This window comes from Scyliorhinus torazame, chromosome 19, assembly GCF_047496885.1.
Source record: "Scyliorhinus torazame isolate Kashiwa2021f chromosome 19, sScyTor2.1, whole genome shotgun sequence".
Taxonomy (NCBI): Eukaryota; Metazoa; Chordata; class Chondrichthyes; order Carcharhiniformes; family Scyliorhinidae; genus Scyliorhinus; species Scyliorhinus torazame.
In genome coordinates, this window is record NC_092725.1 from 124,633,940 (window position 1) to 124,654,122 (window position 20,183).

At 46.7% G+C, this 20,183-nt stretch overlaps 1 protein-coding gene across 1 annotated transcript; it reads right to left on the minus strand.

Moving 5' to 3' along the window:
• Window positions 1–12,118: 12,118 nt before the first annotated feature.
• On the minus strand, window positions 12,119–19,530 carry myf5 (myogenic factor 5). Its single transcript, XM_072485162.1, has 4 exons — window positions 18,950–19,530; window positions 17,258–17,799; window positions 14,846–14,921; window positions 12,119–12,496 (listed from the first exon to the last, which is right to left on the minus strand). The coding sequence occupies exons 2-4, from the start codon at window positions 17,738–17,740 to the stop codon at window positions 12,312–12,314; spliced, it is 744 nt and encodes a 247-aa protein (XP_072341263.1). The 5' UTR covers window positions 17,741–17,799; window positions 18,950–19,530; the 3' UTR covers window positions 12,119–12,311.
• Between the last annotated feature and the right edge of the window lie 653 nt (window positions 19,531–20,183).

The following is a 20,183-nucleotide window of genomic DNA, read 5'->3' on the forward strand; positions in this document are numbered from 1 at the left end:
TATGTAGGGTGCTCTTTCCAAGGGCCGGTGCAGACTCGATGGGCCGAATGGCCTCCTTCTGCACTGTAAATTCTATGATTCTATGATAGTTAGGCTGAGAGGGCCATTTTAGTGTCTCGCTTGGGGTAAGGATGGGCTTCCAGTCGCAAGCCTGGCCCGCCTGAATGTAAACTTTCTGCATGGTTGGGACAGCCGGAAACCCAGAGGAAATCTCTTTCCTTTAAGTTCACCACCCTCCTCCTCCCACCCCCCCATCCTCAACACACACAGCCTAAAAAACAACTGGAGAGCGTGAAATTCTGGCCATTAAACTGAGATCGTGTCTGCCAATTCTCTGGTGAGCATTAAGGAAGAACAGCCAATTCTCCAGATGTTCTGATTAATATTTCTCCATTAAGGAACACTGCAAATGTTATTCTCTATGATACAGTCTGGACAATTCCATGTAATATGAACAGTAAGAAGTCTTACAACACCAGGTTAAAGTCCAACAGGTTTGTTTTGAATCACTAGCTTTCAGAGCACGGCTCCTGAGGTGAATTCACCTGAGGAAGGAGCAGTGCTCCGAAAGCTAGTGATTCAAAACAAACCTGTTGGACTTTAACCTGGTGCCGTAAGACTTCTTACTGTGCTCACCCCAGTCCAACGCCGGCATCTCCACATCATTTAATATGAAGAGGTATAATTTTGTTGAAATTCTTCATTCCCTTTAAATGTGTCAGGAATGTGGGAAGTTAGCAAGGTTAACAGTGAACTTGAGATGAAAGTAAAATAACAGAAATGTAGCAACATTAGGAGGCACCTAGAGGAATAATGAGTTGTGGTTTGCCCAATAGCAGGAATCAAGAGGCATTGAGGTACAAATAGCCATATCAGAAACATTGTTTACCAGAGATCAGTGAGGCTATATGAATGGTAACTTCTGAAGGCTATGAATCTGAGCGAGGTAGACAGCCGAATTCACAGAGGGGAATATCAAAGAAACTGAACAATATAACTGCTGGCATGTTCATTGCAGAAACCTCTCCACCCAACAGCCAGACAGGCAGTTCCATTGTGATCTGAGCCACAGAGGCCTGTTCCATCTAACATTTAGAGCCATGCCAGATTGCAGATATTCTCTTCAAAAAGATATAGTGTTGTGCCTTCGCTGAATCAGGAAGAGATGCTTTCCCAGACTTAAGTCACCTACGCAGCATTGTGTGGTAACTAGTAACTGGATTTGACCTCTCAAATTACTAAAATTTGAAGTTGCTTGGGAAAAGGGATGTCTTAAGTGAGTTTAGGAAGCATGGGTATAATTTTGGGAATAAGAAGTAATTTCAGATAAAACTGTTCAGTTATTCATATACTTAAGTGTCGTAGTGTACATTAGTCTCATGTGTGTTTCTTTTTTTATTTCAATAATTATTCTTTACATAATGGCTGGACTAGTTCCTCACCTTGTTCCGAACAGAAATACACCGCTAAGAACCAGTGTTTCAAGTTATCCTTGGGATTCTGAGACCCACTCGCAGGTAACAACAGCGGGGATCTTTACAAAGATTGGAGCCTCTCGGCCAGGATTTTAAAAGGCATAATTCTTTTTGGATAGGGGATTTGTGACTTTTTAAATGTAACAAGAGTGAGGAATGCATGGAACCAAGTGAGAATTTATTATTTAATAAATGAAGACTGCAGTGATGGCACTTGCTGTAGGCCAGGTTTATTTGGAAGTAGACAATATAACCTCAGCAAATTTGAAAGGTGTTCCTCAACCTGAATTGATGGAATTAGCAGATAAATTGGAATTAAGATTATCGACAGGGGCTCAGAAAACTGAAGTAATCGATCATATGTCTATATATTTCATGCATTGAACAATCTCTCTGGACTGTACGCAGAATGATACTTTTCACTGTACCTCGGAACTGGTGACAATAAATCCAAATCCACTAATTGCAACCCATTTAAATGTACAAGCAGTGTCAGACAGATCCAGCACTTCAAGAAATGGGGAAGTTGAATTCGCTAAAATTCAATTAGAAAAAGAAATAGAATTGAAGAAATTAGAAATGCAATAAAGAGACAAAGAATGACCAGGAGGTCATGATCAGGAGGTAAGCTGGGTGGTCAGGGTGGACAGGCATGGAACACCATTGCCGCAGCCGGCAAGGCAGCCACACAGCTGCGCAGGCTGCTGGCTATCCACTGTGAACTTAGGGTCACAGGTCCTATGGGCCCCCCCCAGGCCACCCCCTAGATGCCCTCTGGCCCCAGTCCACCCAGGAAGGACGCACTTCAGCACAATGAGTGCCACCTTGTTGGCTGGGATGTGTGTGGGGAGAGATGTGTATATATGCATTTAGGGCTTGTCAGCCTCCTAAATATCAATAGCAAATCCGGCGAATCCCGCACCATTTCCATTGGAATCGATAGTGTTCCAATGGTCTTTGATTCGACCAATTTTGCTGTTGTGGAAGTCCGTGAATCCTTGCCTGCTGTCAACACATAGGGCGGGATTCTCCGGTTGCTGACACCGAAATCGTGTTCGGCGATTGGCCGGAGAATCCCCGTTCACGACCGAATCGGGGGCGGCGCATCGCCTCCCGCGTGCCGTATCGATGGCTTCCGGACATTGCCTGAGGCCCACCCCCGATGACCCGCCCCAGACCGGCCGAGTTCCCGACGGCGTTGGTCGCGCCTGGTCTCATCCGTCGGGAACTCGGCGTGGCGGCTGCGGCGGAGGGCCAGTCCGTGGTCAGGGGGGATTTTGCAAGGGGCTGGGGGCACTCTTGGCGGGTGGTCCGGGGCCCGCGTGACGGCCAAAGGGGGAGCAATATTTCGCAGGCCAGGCCCGCGAGGGGCCCACGCCATATTGCACGGCACGGCCACTGCAGGCCGCTGCCGTGCGCATACACGGCCACGGACCCAATTCTCCGGGCTGCATCGACATCTAGAGCCGGGTGCTCTATGTTACCTTGGTGCTAGCCCCCAACCAAATGGAGGATCGGTGCCCGTTTTACTCCATTATTTCTGTAAAAAGCCACGGTTCCCACGCCTCAAAATCTGAGAATTCAACCCATAGTCTCAGGAATGGAGAATCCCACCAAGAGATGTCCAATGGGAATTGGAAATACAAAGGTTAGCAGACAGAGAAAAAAAAAGAGGGAACACCAAATTAGAATGCAGCGAATTGCAGCCAAAAAATAGAGCTGGATGAGGAAGAAATTAGTTCTGGGCATTAATCTAGCGGGTAGATGTTTAGATTTGTACAGGCACTTCCAAAATGTTATTAAATTGATACCAACGCACTTTTAACACCTTGAGAAAAAAGGTAAATAGACTAAATGGTCAAAAGATTTTTGGGCGTTGCTCTTACAAAGTAAACTTGTAGTAGGGCTTGTGAAGTATATATGTCTTTGTCAGGGGAAATATGAGACAGTGAAGAGAGCTATGCTGAATGCTTATGAGCTAGTACTGGAGGTTTACAGACAAAAGTTTCAAAATATAAGAAAACAGACTGGACAGACTTATATTGAATTTGAAATAGTTTAAAAAACAATTTTGATAGGTGGGTGAGACCATTTAAAATAGCAGAAACCTATGAAGCTCTTAGAGAAGTAATTCTTTTTGAAGAATTTGAAGTCTCGTTGCCTACAATAATAAGGACTGATGTGGATGAACACCAAGTTAAAACTGCAAGGCCTGCAGCAGAGCTTGCTGGTGACTGTGAGTTAATCCATAGGTCAAAGCCTTGCTTTCAAAACTCTTTTAAATCTTAGAAAGATAGAAAATGGGACGGTTTGAGACAGGACAGTCAATAATAATAGTAATAATAATAATCTTTATTGTCACAAGTAGGCTTACATTGCAATGAAGTTACTGTGAAAAGCCCCTAGTTGCCACATTCTGTTCGGGTACACAGAGGGAGAATTTAGAATGTCCAAATTACCTAACAGCACGTGTGTAGCACAAATGGATAGCACTGTGGCTTCACAGCGCCAGGGTCTCAGGTTTGATTCCCAGCTGGGTCACTGTCTGTGCGGAGTTTGCTCGTTCTCCCTGTGTCTGCGTGAGTTTCCTCCGGGTGCTCTCGTTTCCTCCCACAGCCCAAAGATGTACAGGTTAGGTGGATTGGCCATGCTAAATTACCATTCGTGTCCAAAAAGGTTAGGAGGGGTTATTGGGTTACGGGGATGGGGTGGAAGTGAGGGCTTAAGTGGGTCGGTGCAGACTCGATGGACCGAATGGCCTCCTGTATGTTCGATGTTCACGTCCTTCGGGACTAGTAGGAGGAAACCAGAGGAAACCCACGCAGACACAGGGAGAACGTGCAAACTCCGCACAGAGTGGCCCAGCCAGGAATCAAACCTGGGACCCTGGCGCGAGAAGCTACAGTGCTAAGCAATGTGCTACCGTGCTGCCACAAGCAAGAGAGTGAGTGGTTGAAACTTCCAAGGAGACTACACCTCAAATTGAAAAAGATAGTGCTGAGGGGATAAGAGACATGAGGATAGTTAGATCTTTCAATTGTAATAAACTAGGCCACACCAAGTCAGTATGCCAGAGATTAAATGGAAAGCCAGTTGGAGTTTCAAATCCTAAAATGGGAAATATGAAATCAGAGGCTGGAGAGCAGGAGAAACAGGAAGGATTTATACACAGAGTAAAGGAACAAACAGTAGGAATTAAAGTGTGTTCACAAATGGTGCAGGGGCAGAGTGACCAGCAGGTGGCTGATGTTTTTAAGGATTTTGTCTGCGAAGGTCAAGCATTTCCATGTGGATAGACTAGAATGGGGAAAGATATTAAAATCGTAAGAGATACAGGTATAAATCGAGCCCTAATTTTGTAGTATATAGATATTTGTTGTCCTGGAGGATACTGAAGACATTCTGATCAGCAGCATTCATGGTGAAAAAAGAAAAATTGTGTTAGTAACAATAAACTTAAGCTGTAGCTTGAAGACAGGAGAAGTGGTTGTAGGTATGTTAGAAACATTGCCCAAACTACAGAAGATCGTGAATGTAGCCCAGTCCATCACGCAAACCAGCCTCCCATCCATTGACTCTATCCATAATTCCCGCTGCCTCGGAAAGTCAGCCAGCATAATTAAGGGCCCCACGCTCCCTGGACATACTCTCTTCCACCTTCTTCCATCAGGAAAGAGATACCAAAGTTTGAGGTCACGGACCAACAGACTCAAGAGCAGCTTCTTCCCTACTGCCATCAGACTTTTGAATGGACCTACCTTGTATTAAGTTGATCTTTTCTCTACACCTTGCTATAACTGTAACATTACATTCTGCAGTATCTCCTTCCTTCCCTAGGTACGGTATGCATGGTTTGTACAGCATGCAAGAAACAATACTTTTCACTATACATGTGACAAAAATAAATCAAATCAGATCAAAATCCAGGGATACACTTCATTCTAGGGAATGATATAGCAGGATCAAAGCTAGCAATGATGCCTACTGTGGTTGACCAGCCGATAAAAGCCCAGCTACAGAGAAATTTCTAACCTCCTCCCTCCCTCCCCCGAGTGTTTTTTCCTGATTGCTCTGTGATGAGATCGTAGGCCCATCAGGGAAGACAAGAAAAGGAGGAACTGCAAGTGAGATCAAGTTATCTGACACAATCTTTAGCCAGCTGAATGCAGATGAAATCGACAAAGGGAAAGAGACAGATGTGTTTAATTCAAAGAGACTGATAGAATTATAATAGGGTGATTCTAACTTAAAACAAATCCATCAGACAGCACAGCAGGGATTGAAGGCATGGGTGATAGGAAGGCATAGACTTGTACTTTCCTAACAGGGGACACAGACCAGCAGGAACTCTTGATAATAATGAAACAGGGAGAAGAAGAAGGTTAAATTCTGGCAGTGATTTCCCTAAATTTCATTTGGGTAATGAGGGAGTCCTGAAAAATGAAAACAACTGGTTAAATTATCTCCCAGATAAGAGCCAGAGTGAATTGAAAGAGTTACTGCAATCCTATAAATGTCTTTGTGGGAATAAATTAGGTAGAACGGAGATAGCAATAATAATAATCGCTTATTGTCACAAGTAGGCTTCAATGAAGTAACTGTGAAAGGCCCTTAGTCGCCACATTCCGCCGCCTGTTCGGGGAGGCCGGTACAGTAATTGAACCCGCGCTGCTGGCCTTGTTCTGCATTACAAGCCAGCTGTTTAGCCCACTGTGCTAAATCAGCCCCAATATGAACCCTGCTGCCTGGGTATTCTGGTGGGCTCGGTCCAAATTGAATTTGATGCATTTTGCCAACTTGGCGTGGAGGACCTATTTGATGGTGCAATGCACCTGTGCACCAACGTTTGTGAGAGCCCAGACAGGTCCCCACTTGGCACCTGAGAGGATCCCGTGTCAGAAAGGTTCAGGGCGACCGTAATCTTGATGGCTACCGAGAATGGGTGTCCTCACCCATACCCCCACCATGCCAGTTGTGCCATAATATGGCAGATATGTCGCACGGTCCTTCTGCCATCTCCGACAGCTTGCACAGTCCAGCAGGTTCTCAAATGACAGATGCTGTTGGTACACACGAGGCCTGATGTGTGTCTCCTTTCCACCTCCTCCTCGGCAGTTGGGCGACTGGCTCCTCATCCTCACTGGCTGCCTCCTGTCCCTCTGGGGCAGGCTCTGCTGCTGCAGGGTCCCCCTTGAACAGCTCCAGCTCGGACAGCCTCAGTGCACCCCTCAGGACTGCGGCGATGAGGATGAAGGTCACCATTCCTGGTAGGATTCCAAAGTCCATTGTCTGCAGGGTGGGTGAAAGGTAGACATGTTAGCATGGTGTGCAGCCCCGTGCCCAACTAGATCCAGCGGCCTACATTGTAGTCCCGGTCTGCCCCTGCATATCCCCCTTCCCCATCCCCACACCCAACCCCGGCCGTTCCCCTTGGCACTCTGCTTTCTGTACCCCTGGCCCGATCAGTTTCCGACATTGTGGGGGCCTCTGCCTCTGGCGCCGATCCCTGCTGCTGGGAGTACTGTTGGCTAGCGCTACCCATGCCAGCGGTACACTCCACTGGCCCCTTCTGGCACCCTCCTGCGGGGGCTACTGTGGACATTGCCCTTGGGTGAGCCGCATGCTACCCCGCCAGCAGTTGGTGGCCGGTAAGGTGGAGGGGTGGGGGGAGGGTGGGGAGGGATGGAGTGCATGGTGGTGGGGTGGAGGGTGGGAGCTGGGATGCTGGGGTGGTTGCACCCATACAGCTGTGTCACTCTGCACAACCACGGGCGACAAAGAGCGGCCAGTGAGGTGTGCAGCTGCCTTGCAGGCCGCAGCAACGGAGGTCCACGCCTGGGTACCCCGATCCCATGGAGGGGCATCCTGACCCCATGACTCACCCCCTGGTCATCCCCCTGTCAACCCTCGCTGTGCCCCCCCACCCCAGCCCGGGACTGGCAGAGGCCCCCCCTGCTGCCAGCTCTGCCAGCAGCAGGACCAGCAGCCCACGGTCGTGCCTCTGCATGTCCCACCTCCTCTCTCTCCCTCACCAGCCACGGCGCCAGTTTCCCGATTTTTGAAACCACAATTGAAACATGCCATCGGTAATTCCTCCCGGCAGATGCAGAGCATCGCGGAGGCCCTGGAGAATACCGGTCAGGACCAATAGTGACCTACGACGCCATTTACTGTACATGTGGAGTGGAACGCATTGGTGCCAATGTCGAGGAGCTGGCACATGGCATTCTGGCAGGCACACGGCTCTGGCCACGATTTTGGCTTCATGGCTGATTCTCCGCCCAATCGCCATCCTGATTCAGTGCACCCATAGGGTTCTTCTCCCCTACCCCGAAATGATGCCAGTAGCAGTATTTGTAGCCCTCTTTTGAAATTAGCGCTCATTTGTGACAGTGATGTACTGGCATCATTCGTGTGATGTGTGTGCTTATATTGCACCTGGGAGTTTCAGAATAATGTCGGTGAACTTTTTAATATCAGTAAAAGCAGGTGAGAGCTTCATTTTTCAGGAGACCACCTGCAGTGTTTTTAAATTTAAGCTTAAAACGTTTGTTTTACACCAGCTGCACTTCTATGACCCGTGAAAAGTCAAAACAATATGTGCCTATGTCCTCTGGGAGGTCTAGTACATAATATAAAGAGGCCAACCTGATAAACCGCCTAGGTTATGCTGATATGGCACAGGCACTTTCATTTGGGACACCATGTTTAGTAACATATTGCCCTTACAGTGCAACTGAAACATCTTTATGTTGCAGTTCTGATTTTGAAAATGCTCCTCGCCTCCATTTCTTTACCATCTGTTACTGTTCTTCATTTATCACTGACAAGAAGCACAGCTGGTAAATCCTGACCCACAAAAAGAAAATTTCAGCCGCTGTTGGAACGAGGCAAACTGGCCTTTGTTTTTCATTTCTAAGTGCAACCTATGGTGGGAAGATGAGGCATGTTCAGTTGGTTCCACTTTTGTAAAGTGAAAGTAGCTTCAAAGCAGAGCACGACAACTGGCATCCAAAAGTAAGTGTAATGCTTAATGTTAATTGGTTCTTTACTGCCAGTGCTTGACTAACACTTAAACCCTCTTAATTGTAATGATACTGAATTGATTCTAAGGAGCCATGAACAGTGAATGAGATGTAGGATTGATGAAACATGCTCTGTGGGAACTATAATAAACTCCTTTTGAATTTGTAAAAAGTCGTTCTTGGGATGTGGGTGTTGCCGGCTAGGTCAGCATTTATTAGCCATCCTTGATTTCCCTTCAGAAAGTGGTGGCTGCCTTCTTCGCCACTGCAGTTCATGAGGGTACACCTACAGTGCTGTTCGGGAGAGAGTTTTAGGGCTTTGACCCAGAGCGGTGAGGGAATGGCGATATATTCCCAAGTCAGAATCCAGGTATTCCCATGTGCCTGCTGTTCTTGCCCTTCTAGGTGGTAATGGCTGGGGGTTTGGAAGGTGCTGTCTAAGGAGCCTTGGTGAGTTCCTGCAGAGCATCTTGTAGATGGTTCCCACTGCTGCTTCTGTGCATTTGTGGTGGAGGTGAATGTTTTCCAATTATTCTGGAACGTTCTTCATGACTTAAATTTATATGACTTATGAATTGTCCCAAGGTGGACGTCCGTTGGCAACCATGGTGTGAGTGGTTGCACACAGGGCACCTCCTGCTTGAAGGCACAGGAAAGAGCTCTTTTTACCCGATACTGGATGGAATTTTGATGAAAAGGTGTAGGTGAAGGTTGGAGGAGTAGTTTCCCCCGGGAGTGGTATGTCCGCTGGTTACAAAACCCGGCATAGAACGGTGAGAAACCTGGCCAAAGAGTTGAAGGAAACCTGTGCTGCAACAGCCAATGTAAGGATGGCTGCGGGGGAAGGGCTGCTGCAAGGTGGAAGGCCCCAGGTGGAGCCGTTGATGGCTTTTATTAAGGAGGAATTCCACCAGCAGAGGAAGGAAATGCGTAAGGATCGCTCGGAGGCCGTCGAAGGAGCTGTGGCACCCATGAAGAGTTTGTTGAAACGGATGGAGAAGTGTTTGGAGGTGCAGGGGGTCGCAGATTCAGGAGATTGAAGGAGTGATCTCAGATCTCAGAGATCGTGTGGTGGCGCTGGGAGTGAAGGTGGGGCTCCTAGGAGACTTTTGTCAAACATTGAGGGCAAAGGTGGAGGAGCAGAAGAATACCTCGAGAAGGTAGAACCTGCGAATAGCGGGCCTGTCTGAAGGAGTGGAAGGTGGGAGTGCCACGAGGTATGTGTCGAATATGCTGGTGGGGCTGGTAGCGGAAGGGGTGCTGGATAAGGCGTCTGAAATGGACCGAGCGCATAAATCCCTGAGGCAGAAGCCTAGAGCTGGGGAGTGGCAGCGGGCTGTGATCGTGAGGCTCCATAAATTTGAGGAGAAAGAGGTGCTTTTGCGTTGGGCCAGGGAGAAGCGCATCTGCAAGTGGGAGGAAACAAGGTCTGAATTTATCAGGACATCGGAGCAGAGTTGGCGAAGCGGCGGGCAGGGTGCAACAAGGCCAAGGAGGTGCTGTACCAGCGGCTACTCAGTGTGGGGGTGCTCAGTGGGTCAGTGGCACAACTGATAACGTGTCTGACTGGATCAGAAGGTTTGGTGTGCTATACCCAGCAAACCAGAAGCAGCCGAAGACTTCATTAAGGAGCATAAACTGGGGGAGAACTGAGTGGACGATGCTTGGGAACCGGGGTGCTGGCACTTTGGAATGGTTGGGAACATGTTTGAAGTGGGGGTAGGGATTGGGGAATTTTCATCCCCTCCGGTTTGGAGAGGGTCCTTTTTGGGGTTTTTTGTTTACTGTTGGAATTGTAAGGGTGAAAAGTTTATATGGGGATGGATGTTCCCATCCCCCCTCCTGTTTTATGGGACTGTTTGTGTTTAGCATTTGTTTGTTTGCTTTTGGGGTGATACGGCCTGGGATCAGGAAAAGTCTTTGTTTGGGTGGGGGTAAGGTCAGCAGGGAGCCTTCTTCCTTGAGCTGAGGAGTGGGGGAGGGGAGGTCATTGCCTTTGGCCAGGGGCTGTCACGCTAGCAGGCGATGCTGGTGAACGGAAGTGAGGTGGTGGGGAGAAGGCAGAGGGATAGCCTGGGGGTTAAAAAGTCACGGGTATTCACGTACCTCAGGAGCTTGAAAGCGGGGGTGGTCTTTCTGCAGGAGATGCACCTTCGTGTGAAGGACCAGGTTAGGTTAAGGAAGGGATGGGTCGAGCAGGCTTTTCACTCAGGGTTTGATTCGAAATCGAGGGGAGTGGCGATTTTAATGAGCAAAGAAATGGGATTTGTGAGTGCGAAGGAGGTGAGGGATCCAGGTGGGAGGTATGTGATTGTGAGTGGGGTATTGGAAGGGGCACCAGAGGTGTTGATAAATGTGTATGCCCCAAATTGGGATGATGTGCTGCTGAGGGGAGTGAGTTCAGGTATTTGCAGGTTAGGGACTTTACGCAAAAAGTCTGGAGGGGGTTCCGTACGTTGCCAGAATACACCCTGCTGGAGCAACTGCTGCTTCCGGATGTGGAAGGGGAGGGAAGAATGGGGATATACACAAAGTTGCTGAGGTGCAGGGAGGCAAGCGGGTAGTGAAGATCAAGGAGAAATGGAAAGGGGAGTTGGGAGGGAAGATCAATTGGGGAGTATGGAGTGAGGGTAAACGGGACCTCCTCCTGTGCAAGAATGAGCCTGATACAGTTTAAGGTGGCGCACAGGATGCATATGACTTGGGTGAGAATGAGTGGGTTCTTCCAGGGGGTAGCAGATGAATGTGAGAGGTGTGGCCAGGGGCCAGCGAATCATGCGTACATGTTTTGGGGTTGCCTAAAATTGGGATGATTCTGGGCGGGAGTGTTTGCGGCCTTAGCCAGGATAGTGGGGTAGGTGGACCCGGAACCTTAGGTGGTGATATTTGGGGTTTTGGTGAGGGGGGGGGGGGGGGGGGGGGGAAGAGAGGGAGGGAGGGAGGGGGGTGAAGAATGGGAAAAGACTGCACAGACTGTATAGTTGATTGCTGGGAAGTTTGTTTCCCGGAGTGTTTATGTGTTGTAAGAATGTTGAAGATCAGGCAGGAGTGTTTTGGAACAGTTAAAACTGAAGATAACAAAGGCATGAATGAGTGTTTTGGTCGGTGAGCTGAGATGGAAATTGGACAACGTTATATAGGCAGTGTTGGTGATGGTCCCATTCTGAAACTAGAAGCTTAAATCTGGATCAAATGTGAAACCATTTGGCTTAGCCTCAGTCTGTTGCCAGGGAGAGGGATGGACTCCGTAGCTTGGATTCTAGTTAATGTGCACACTTGCTAATGACCTATGTTTATTAACAGCACTTGATCAAATGCAATCAAGACAATTTATAGCCAAGAATTTAAGAAACTGGCTCACCCAATTAAAAAAAAGAGATATTTATGTCACAAAATAGACTACATGAAATCTTACAAGAAATATGAGCATTCTTCAAAAGTGGTCTACTGTTTTGAATTGTTTTCTGATGAAAAGTAGAATACTTGCCTAATTTTCATGTTCTTATTTGAAATCAGTTCTTAAACTCTGAACACAAATGTGTCATTCTTGCAGTGATATTAAGAACATTACATGATTGATATAGTTATATAGACAACAGAAACACAAAAGTGAAAATGACAAGGTTTATAAAAGCATTTTATTTAATTCTTAAATACAATTATTTTGTTGTTGACTAATGAATATTATGCTATTTACAAATATACAATAGAATATGATCTAACTTATGGAACAACATATGATCGAAGCGTTGACACCATTGTGGTGTTTTGCGGTGTAATTGTCCATTCTGAAGGCTTGCAGCTTGAGGGTTTAAAGAACATGATAGACAGGCTGGCTGGGAGTGGTGGGCTGTGAGGAATCGCTGGTGGGCGGGGATATGGTCCTTCCACCCTGGCCTGAAAGAGGACAATGATCAGGGGATGGTGAAATCCGCTCCACTATGTTGGACAGATAGTCTAAACTGGAAACAGCAAGGCCTCGACCACTGGAGCATACTGTAGAAAAAAGAAATGGATTGCGCCATGATATGTAAATCTTATCAAGTGTGTATATTATAGAACCATAGAAATTTACATCACAGAAGTATATGGATTAGCATTTCTGAAAGTCTTTTCATAGAACTCTTCAAATCGACTTCCATCAGTCCCTGTCTCATTCCAAGAAAAAGACTTGCACTTATGTAATGACGTTCTTCATTTGTGGCGAAGTGCTTGACAGCCAATGGAATACTTTTATAGTGAAGTTATTGCTGTAATGTAGGAAAGGTGAAAACTAATTAACTCACAGCTAGCTCCCACATACAGCAATGTGCTAATGGCAGGTAAACTGTTGATGGTGGGATAAATATCAGCCAGGACAACAGGAATTACTCCCTTCCAAATAGTGCCATGAGCATAACCTAAGGGGACAGCAGGTCCTTCAACTAATATCTCATTACAAAGATGGCACCTCCAACAGTCGAGCACTCCTTCATGTAGAGCACAATAGCACCAGCCCTGATTGTTTCATGCTCAAGTCCTGGGAGGGATTTGAACCCAAAGCCTTCTGATTCAATGGTATGGATGATATCAGATGAGCAATGGCTGACATACGTCACCAGATCTTACCCTGGTTCGAATCTGTATCCAATCTCTCTCCTCAGTTCCCAGCCCCCCTCGCACCTGTTGGTCCATGGTTTTGCTTGCCAAGGTACTGCAGTGGTTTCCAGTTGCCTTCTGCAGGTGGATAACCAGGAATCTCTCCCACTCTTACTGTCTGCCACACGCACATGTTAAAAGCATTTACAAATTGATAATCAACCTGTTTGGCCACATTATGAATGCACCTTACTTGGCCATCATGTCCCGGGTGGGACTCAGAGCTTCTGGTTCCGAGGTGGAGAAGCTACCCACTGCAGCACAAGACTTCCCCTAAGTCCCAACATTTCCTAATAAGATACAATAGTCTATATCCCAACGCATTTCTGTGTTAAATTGCTTGGAAAGACATTTCTTCTAACCTCCCGCCTCTCCTCCATCATCATTTTTAATTATTGAACATTCTTCACCAACACCCCAACCATAGAAACAGTCCCTGCCTGCTCGAATTTTGTTTTTCTAAAAACGTTATTAAATCTTCTCTTAGCCCTTAGATCCCAATATCCTTCTTACTGAGATTCTTATTTTCAGCATCATTCTGCTGAATCTAATCTGTCTGACTTTAATGCTTTCTCATTATTTTAGCTGTAACTCAGTAGCAGAGCCCTGACCTCAGAGCCATAAGGATGTTGTTCAATGCTCACTCCAAAGGCATGAGCACAAATCAAGGCTGATGCTCCAGTGTCAGTACTGGGCATGAACTACATTGACATCAGTGCTGCCTTTTGAACGAGCCATTAAACTCAATCCACATCTGTTGTCTGAGATGGACATAAAAGATTCCCTGACACTGTTTCAAAGGGCTGGGAAGTTGTCCCTGGTGGCATGGCTCATGTTTACCCCTCAGCCAACATCACTAAAACAAATTACGTGGTCATCATTGCATTAGTATGGACAAATTTGCCGAGACATTATAACAGTGACTACTCTTCCAAAGTACTTTATTGATTGTGGATAACTTTGGGACATCCAAAGATTCTAAAAGGAGTTTTATAAATGCAAAGCTGTTCGCTGCCCCCTCCCCTATTTTTAGTTGGACATTTGAAACCTTTCCCATTAATCGCGCACTAACCAATATTTTGCATGAATGTTTCAGTCATTGTTTACTCGTACCCTGTGCTGCCATTTATAATCCTTTCAATGTCAGCGGCCTTCATGGGAGGTAATTAGTGTACGATTCAAAAATGTTTAATGTGAGTAAAGTGTTCTTTAAAATAAAAGTCAGAACGAAGAAAGATCAGATTCCCTGGCCCTTTCTGAGAGACCTGCTCGTCAATGTCTCTCAAACTTTATTTACGAAGTGGAATAATTTGTTGCAGTGGCTGCAGTTTATTTGGAAATATTGCACTGATGACCGCAAATGTAGTTAATGATTTAAAACAGGGGAGGGGGGGGGGGGGGAGTTGAAACTACGAGGTGACATTTCGACCACAGTTTAGGAAACCAACTATTATAATATTCCCATCTGGCTTCTTAGATGTTCACCATTTTCAGAGGCTGGCGCCTTAAGCGGTGCAATTTCGTTGGTTTTGAGGTAGGTTTGTGAGAATAATATAATAATAATCGCTTATTGTCACAAGTATGCTTCAATGACGTTACTGTGAAAAGCCCCTAGTCGCCACATTCCGGCGCCTGTTCGGGGAGGCCGGTACAGTGATAAACTGTGATAAAATGGTTTCATGAGGGAACAAGAAAAAAGTAACATACCATTCTGTAATTCCGAACAGTAAACGCGGTCAAAACCGAGGTTCCTTCTGGACCAGACTGGGCTGTTACATCCCATCTGCAAACAAAAAAACACACACTCAAATCAAAACTAAAATTTAAAAAAACTCCAAACATTTTAAGTTAAACATTTAAACAGATTCACCGTATAAACGACTTGATACCATATACGTCAGGGAGACTTGAATGGAGTGAAACAATGATTACCCCTGGACGGAAATAAGCCCATCTGCTGATTAGACATAGTTGGGTTTTTTTACCACACCATGATTTTCTCACAAAGTCTGAGGTATGTGTGTACAGAAATGTGCATTGTGTTATCCATGGAGAATGAATTGCGTGTCTATGCAGTTAACGGAAGCTACATTCATTGTGCCAGGTCAGATTTTCCCCATGCTAAATTCATTGGCTCCAATCGTCAAAACGTATTGCTGGAAAAATGTTTCGCTGCTTGTTGTTTGAAATAACAACACTGCACCCACCCTGCCGCTGTCCTCGGCCCCTGTGGATAGCAGAGGTGGGAAAGTCATCACCCCCACATCCAAAGAGCTCAATGTGTGTGGCAGCAACGATTTTTTTTTGGAAAGCTGAAGCTTCGAGCAGAAGCAGTCGGTCACACATAATGAGACCCAGGCGTCCACTCAGTCAAACGCTGAGCCCCAGAGAACATTTCACCCCATTCCCAGCGGCTGCTAATGAAGTTGTTTAACTTTCGCTCCTCCGTCTCCCAACTTAGTTCAGTGTGCCATAGGGGGGGGGGGGGGATCTCGGCAACTGTACAATGCATCGATTCTGTCTTCTGATTGCGATTGTCCACATGCCGCCTTGTATCAAAGTGAACGCCTGGGAAACCCCTCCTGAGGTTAAAACATGGATGAGAATGGTGTGGCCGGGATGTTACGCAGTGGGATTATACTGATATTATTTGGAGGGGGGTGGGGCTTTACTCAAAACCAGTACATTGGCAAGCGATAAGAAACTTTGGACCTATTGCACCTGAATATTGTTAGATTTTGATGCTGTCTCTAATCCTCTTTTAGAACATAGAACATGCAGTGCAAAAGGAGGCCATTCGGCCCATCGAGTCTGCACCACCCACTTAAGCCCTCACTTCCACCCTATCCCCGCAACCCAGCAACCCCTGCCAATCTTTTTGGTCACTAAGAGCAATTTATCATGGCCAATCCACCTAACCTGCACCTCTTTGGACTGTGGGAGGAAACTGGAGCACCCGAGGAAACCCACGCACACACGGGGAGGATGTGCAGACTCCGCACAGACAGTGACCCAAGCCGGGAATCGAACCTGGGATCCTGGCGCTGCGAAGCCACGTGTGCTACCGTGCTGTCCTCTTCAGGAGACATTAACTTTGCGTCTGAAGCCACCGCATCGTTTATTTTCAAAGTATTCTGATCACTGATCCACTAGCTGGTTCACAAATTCAAAGGTTGAAAAGTGTTTGATAAAATCAATCCCTTTAGCTTATCCCACCCCCAGATCTAATGTAACATCGAGCTCAGCTCTCTGACACCCATTATTGATCATTTAGGGAGCTGATGAGTTGACATTCCACATCCTGCACTGATGAAATCTCGGGGGGGGGGGGGGGAGGAGGGGGATCCACCGACTGCAACCTGCTCTCTTTGATGATCGGGCGAAGCAGCTTCCTGCGAACAGGTTTGTAATCGATATTTACCGACTGGCAGAGAGATTTACGAAGGGGGGTTCCCAGAACCTAATGTTCTCCACTTGCACCCAGATATCCAAAGAAATACACTGATCCCATAAAAGGGACAGGCTCACGAGAGACACAGGCTGGGCCCATGGGATCCCTGCAGTGCAGAAGGAGGCCTTTCGGCCCACCGAGTCTGCGCCCGCCCTCCGAAAGAGCTCCCAACCCAAGCCTAATCCCTTGCCCTATCCCTGTAACCCCGTGCATTGATCGTGGCCAATCCAGCCAACCGGCACATCTTTGTGATAAAGGCTTCTAGACCTGGGCTCTTTATCATAAAGATAATATCTAAACCAGACCTGGGCTCTTTATCATATATATATATACATAAACCAGAACTGGGCTCTTTATCATATATATATATATATATATCTCTAAAGCAGACCTGGGCTCTTTATAATATATATATCTAAAGCAGACCTGGGCTCTTTATCATATATAATATATATATATATCTAAACCAGACCTGGGCTCTTATATATATATATATATATATAAACGAGACCTGGGCTCTTTATCATATACAGATATATAACATATTTAGATATATACACATGTGGATTCATACAGAAGGCTTATGCGAGACATTTTGCTTTAATTCTTCAATAGTAGGACGGTCCACTGTGTGTGTGCTGGAGAAAGAGTAAGAAATCATTGCTTACCATTTCATCCGAACAGTTGGATGTGGGGCTCTGTGGCTCGGAGTGAACATTGTCGGGAAGGCTGTAATAGTTCGCCACCTGCACCCTGAGCAGCTCCTGGAGACTCTCGATGTAGCTGATGGCGTTCCTCAGTATCTCCACTTTGGGCAGGCGCTGGTTGGGGTTGGAGTTGGTGCACCTCTTCAGGGTCTCGAAAGCCTGGTTCACCTTCTTCAGCCTCCTCCTCTCCCTCATGGTGGCCGCCACCCTCCTGTCGCTGCTGGAGCTTTTCCGCTTGCAGGCTTTGCAAGCCCAGAGGAGGCAGTGGCCAGCCTGGTGGTGTCCACTCGGAGCCCTCACGTGTTTCTCTTCCTCCCGGGACTCCGGTTTATCATCCCGAAACACAAACTCGTCCGGGCAGTCTGCCTCCCCGGGCGACGAGAGGCAAGAATTCTCATAAAACAGATCGGACGGAGAAAAGAGGCAATCGACCATGATATCCATTCGTACCGGTGGCGAATCGAGAAAGGCTCGGCTCCAAGGCGAATCCTTCGCACAAGCTCCTGGGTGCAGTAGTTAAACGGGGCGATGTAGTTCAAAGACAAACATCGGTTAGAGCCAAGCAAAAGAACCTGGAGCTTACACTGCAGAGCGCTTTATATACCCACCATGGGGTCGGTCACACGGCTACCGTCCATTCCCCCACCCCACCAGCCCCCAATCTTATTAACCCTTGATCCGTCCCATGGTAATTCATTAACCCTTGTGGGCTCGGGGAGATTCCCCACAACTTATTCCGCAAACCAACGAGAAATCAGCGAGATAACAGAAATGGTTCCATAAACCCAGCAGGATGTGTGCAGAGAAACATAACGTTTGGAGTCCACACGCCTCTTCTACACAACTCAGTCAGTCCCCTTGAGGTGTCAGATAAAAGGGAATCACTTCAGACCCTCGGTAACGAGAGTTTAAACGAATCGGTGGAAAAAAATTCCTCTTGTATTTTGGGAGATTTATATTGAAGACGGAAAATTGCCAATAAGGTCTGTGCGGAGTTATGTAAACATGGCAAGCAGCATTCACTGATGTTTTCCGTTCCTGTCCCACCCGTTCACACGTTTATCTGGGTGTATTGGCCAAGCTGAATTACCTCTTGGTGTCCAAAGATGGGTAGGTTAGGTGTGGTTAGGGATAGGGTAGCGGGAGTGGGCTTTGATAGGGGGCTCTTTCAGATGGGCCCAATGGCCTCTTTCTGCACTGTAGTGATTCCAATGTTCAAACAAAACGATGTTGACCTGCCTTGCTTGCTGCATGCAGTGTATAGTTTGTGTCGCATTCAGCATTAGATAGGACTGTCCGTAATCACGGCAATGGAGACTAGACAGCGAATCGTTTTAGCAACATTGCCGCTGGATACATTCTACTCCCCTTCCTTTCTAATTCTGTCTGTCGGGTCAATAACATTTCACTGGGAACAAACGTATCTGTACGAATCTTGGTAAATTACTGCATTTGAAATTAAACCAACCCAGGTCGTTGCTGGGTACAGAAATTCGCGCGCGTGGACATTCTTTTCAAATTGTTGGGACGGCTAAACGTTTTAAACGCGGGGTTAAGTTCAGTGAAGCACAAGAAGTCCCCACCAACGGTGCAGCACTTTCCCCGAAATACCCGCGGGCTCCACGCGCTGCACCGCCTGTACACAACACTTACTCTGCTTCTCGGAGTTGGCTTATTTTCTGGTTGGCGAACCGTTACAGATGCTGTCCAGCTGTGCCCTCAGCAGCCCCTTCAAAGGTGCAAGATTCCCCCCGCAACAAAGTGTGGGGCTAATTCACACAGCGCGGTTAACAAAAGTTTGTGAGCGGGCCAGGAGGAATCTGAAGTGCTCATCAAGTTGTTAATGAAGGAGGCGAAGTGAAACCGAAAAGCTACTCCCTCCGCTGGACTATAATATCGCTTTATTTGTTTATTCTGTGGGATTTTCTGATTTGGTTTATTTTCATTCACCCTTATCTCATTTTAGACCCGGCATTGCGAAAACAAACTCTCTGCAGGTCCTCCAAGGGATATTAGAAAAGCGGCCAAAACTCATATCAAATCAGTGGGCAAGACGACAAAAGAAAAGCTCACAAAATTGAGTATTAAAACGCAATCGAAGTTGTTTGTTTGAAATGCTCCCTAACCTGTTGAAAAGTAATTAGCTTCTTTGTGAAAGGTTACGCTTCAGCCTTTAGGCGACACTTCCAACTCCGTGGGGACATGTAAGGGTGGTTTTAAAGGAAGTACCACTTTACTACAGATACTTGGTATGTTTTTTGAAGGGAGTTATCAAAACATCTAAAACCCAAGCAAGCAATGACCACAGAATAGCGAGAGGCTCGGGTACAAGAGTAGGAGAGTGTTGTAGAAGCTCCTGCTCTCTGTAGAGTTGGGGGATTGAGGGGCTGAATGATCCATTGAAGGACCCCACCCCCAAAAACAACAACCGCAATCTTTCACTCGTGGTCAGACAATAAGACGAAGCCTCTCCAATCCACCCAAGATTTTCAACACGGTAGACAATAAAGAAACAGGTATTTATAATGTTCTTAAAACCGATAACCCATACTTTTTTTAAAACTCATTCCTATTGGCAGCAATTTAATATGACTTGATAGAACTATAAAAATAAATGACCGTGCAGAAACAGGCTAGTCAGCCCTTCAAGGGTTTGACTCAATTGGCTGGACAGCTGCTTTGTGAGGCAGGGGGAGGCCAACAGAGTGGGTTCAATTCCCCGTACCGGCTGAGGTTGTTCATGAAGACCCCGCCTTCTCATCCTTTGCCCCTCCTCTGAGGTGTGGTGACCACCGGTCAGCTCTGAAAGCAGCCTATGGTCATCTGGGACTGTGGCGACTTTACTTTAAATCTGCGCCGGACCAGAAAAGAAACTAGTCGCTCCTTT

Bases quoted from the DNA above. Each gene is read 5' to 3' on its own strand.
- myf5 (XM_072485162.1), bottom strand. From the start codon at position 17,740: ATGGATATCATGGTCGATTGCCTCTTTTCTCCGTCCGATCTGTTTTAT. The intron at 14,922-17,257 runs GTAAGCAATGAT...TTTTGTTTGCAG, and splicing joins CCAACTGTTCGGATGAAATG to ATGGGATGTAACAGCCCAGT. The intron at 12,497-14,845 runs GTATGTTACTTT...TTTTTTCTACAG, and splicing joins CTGTTCGGAATTACAGAATG to TATGCTCCAGTGGTCGAGGC.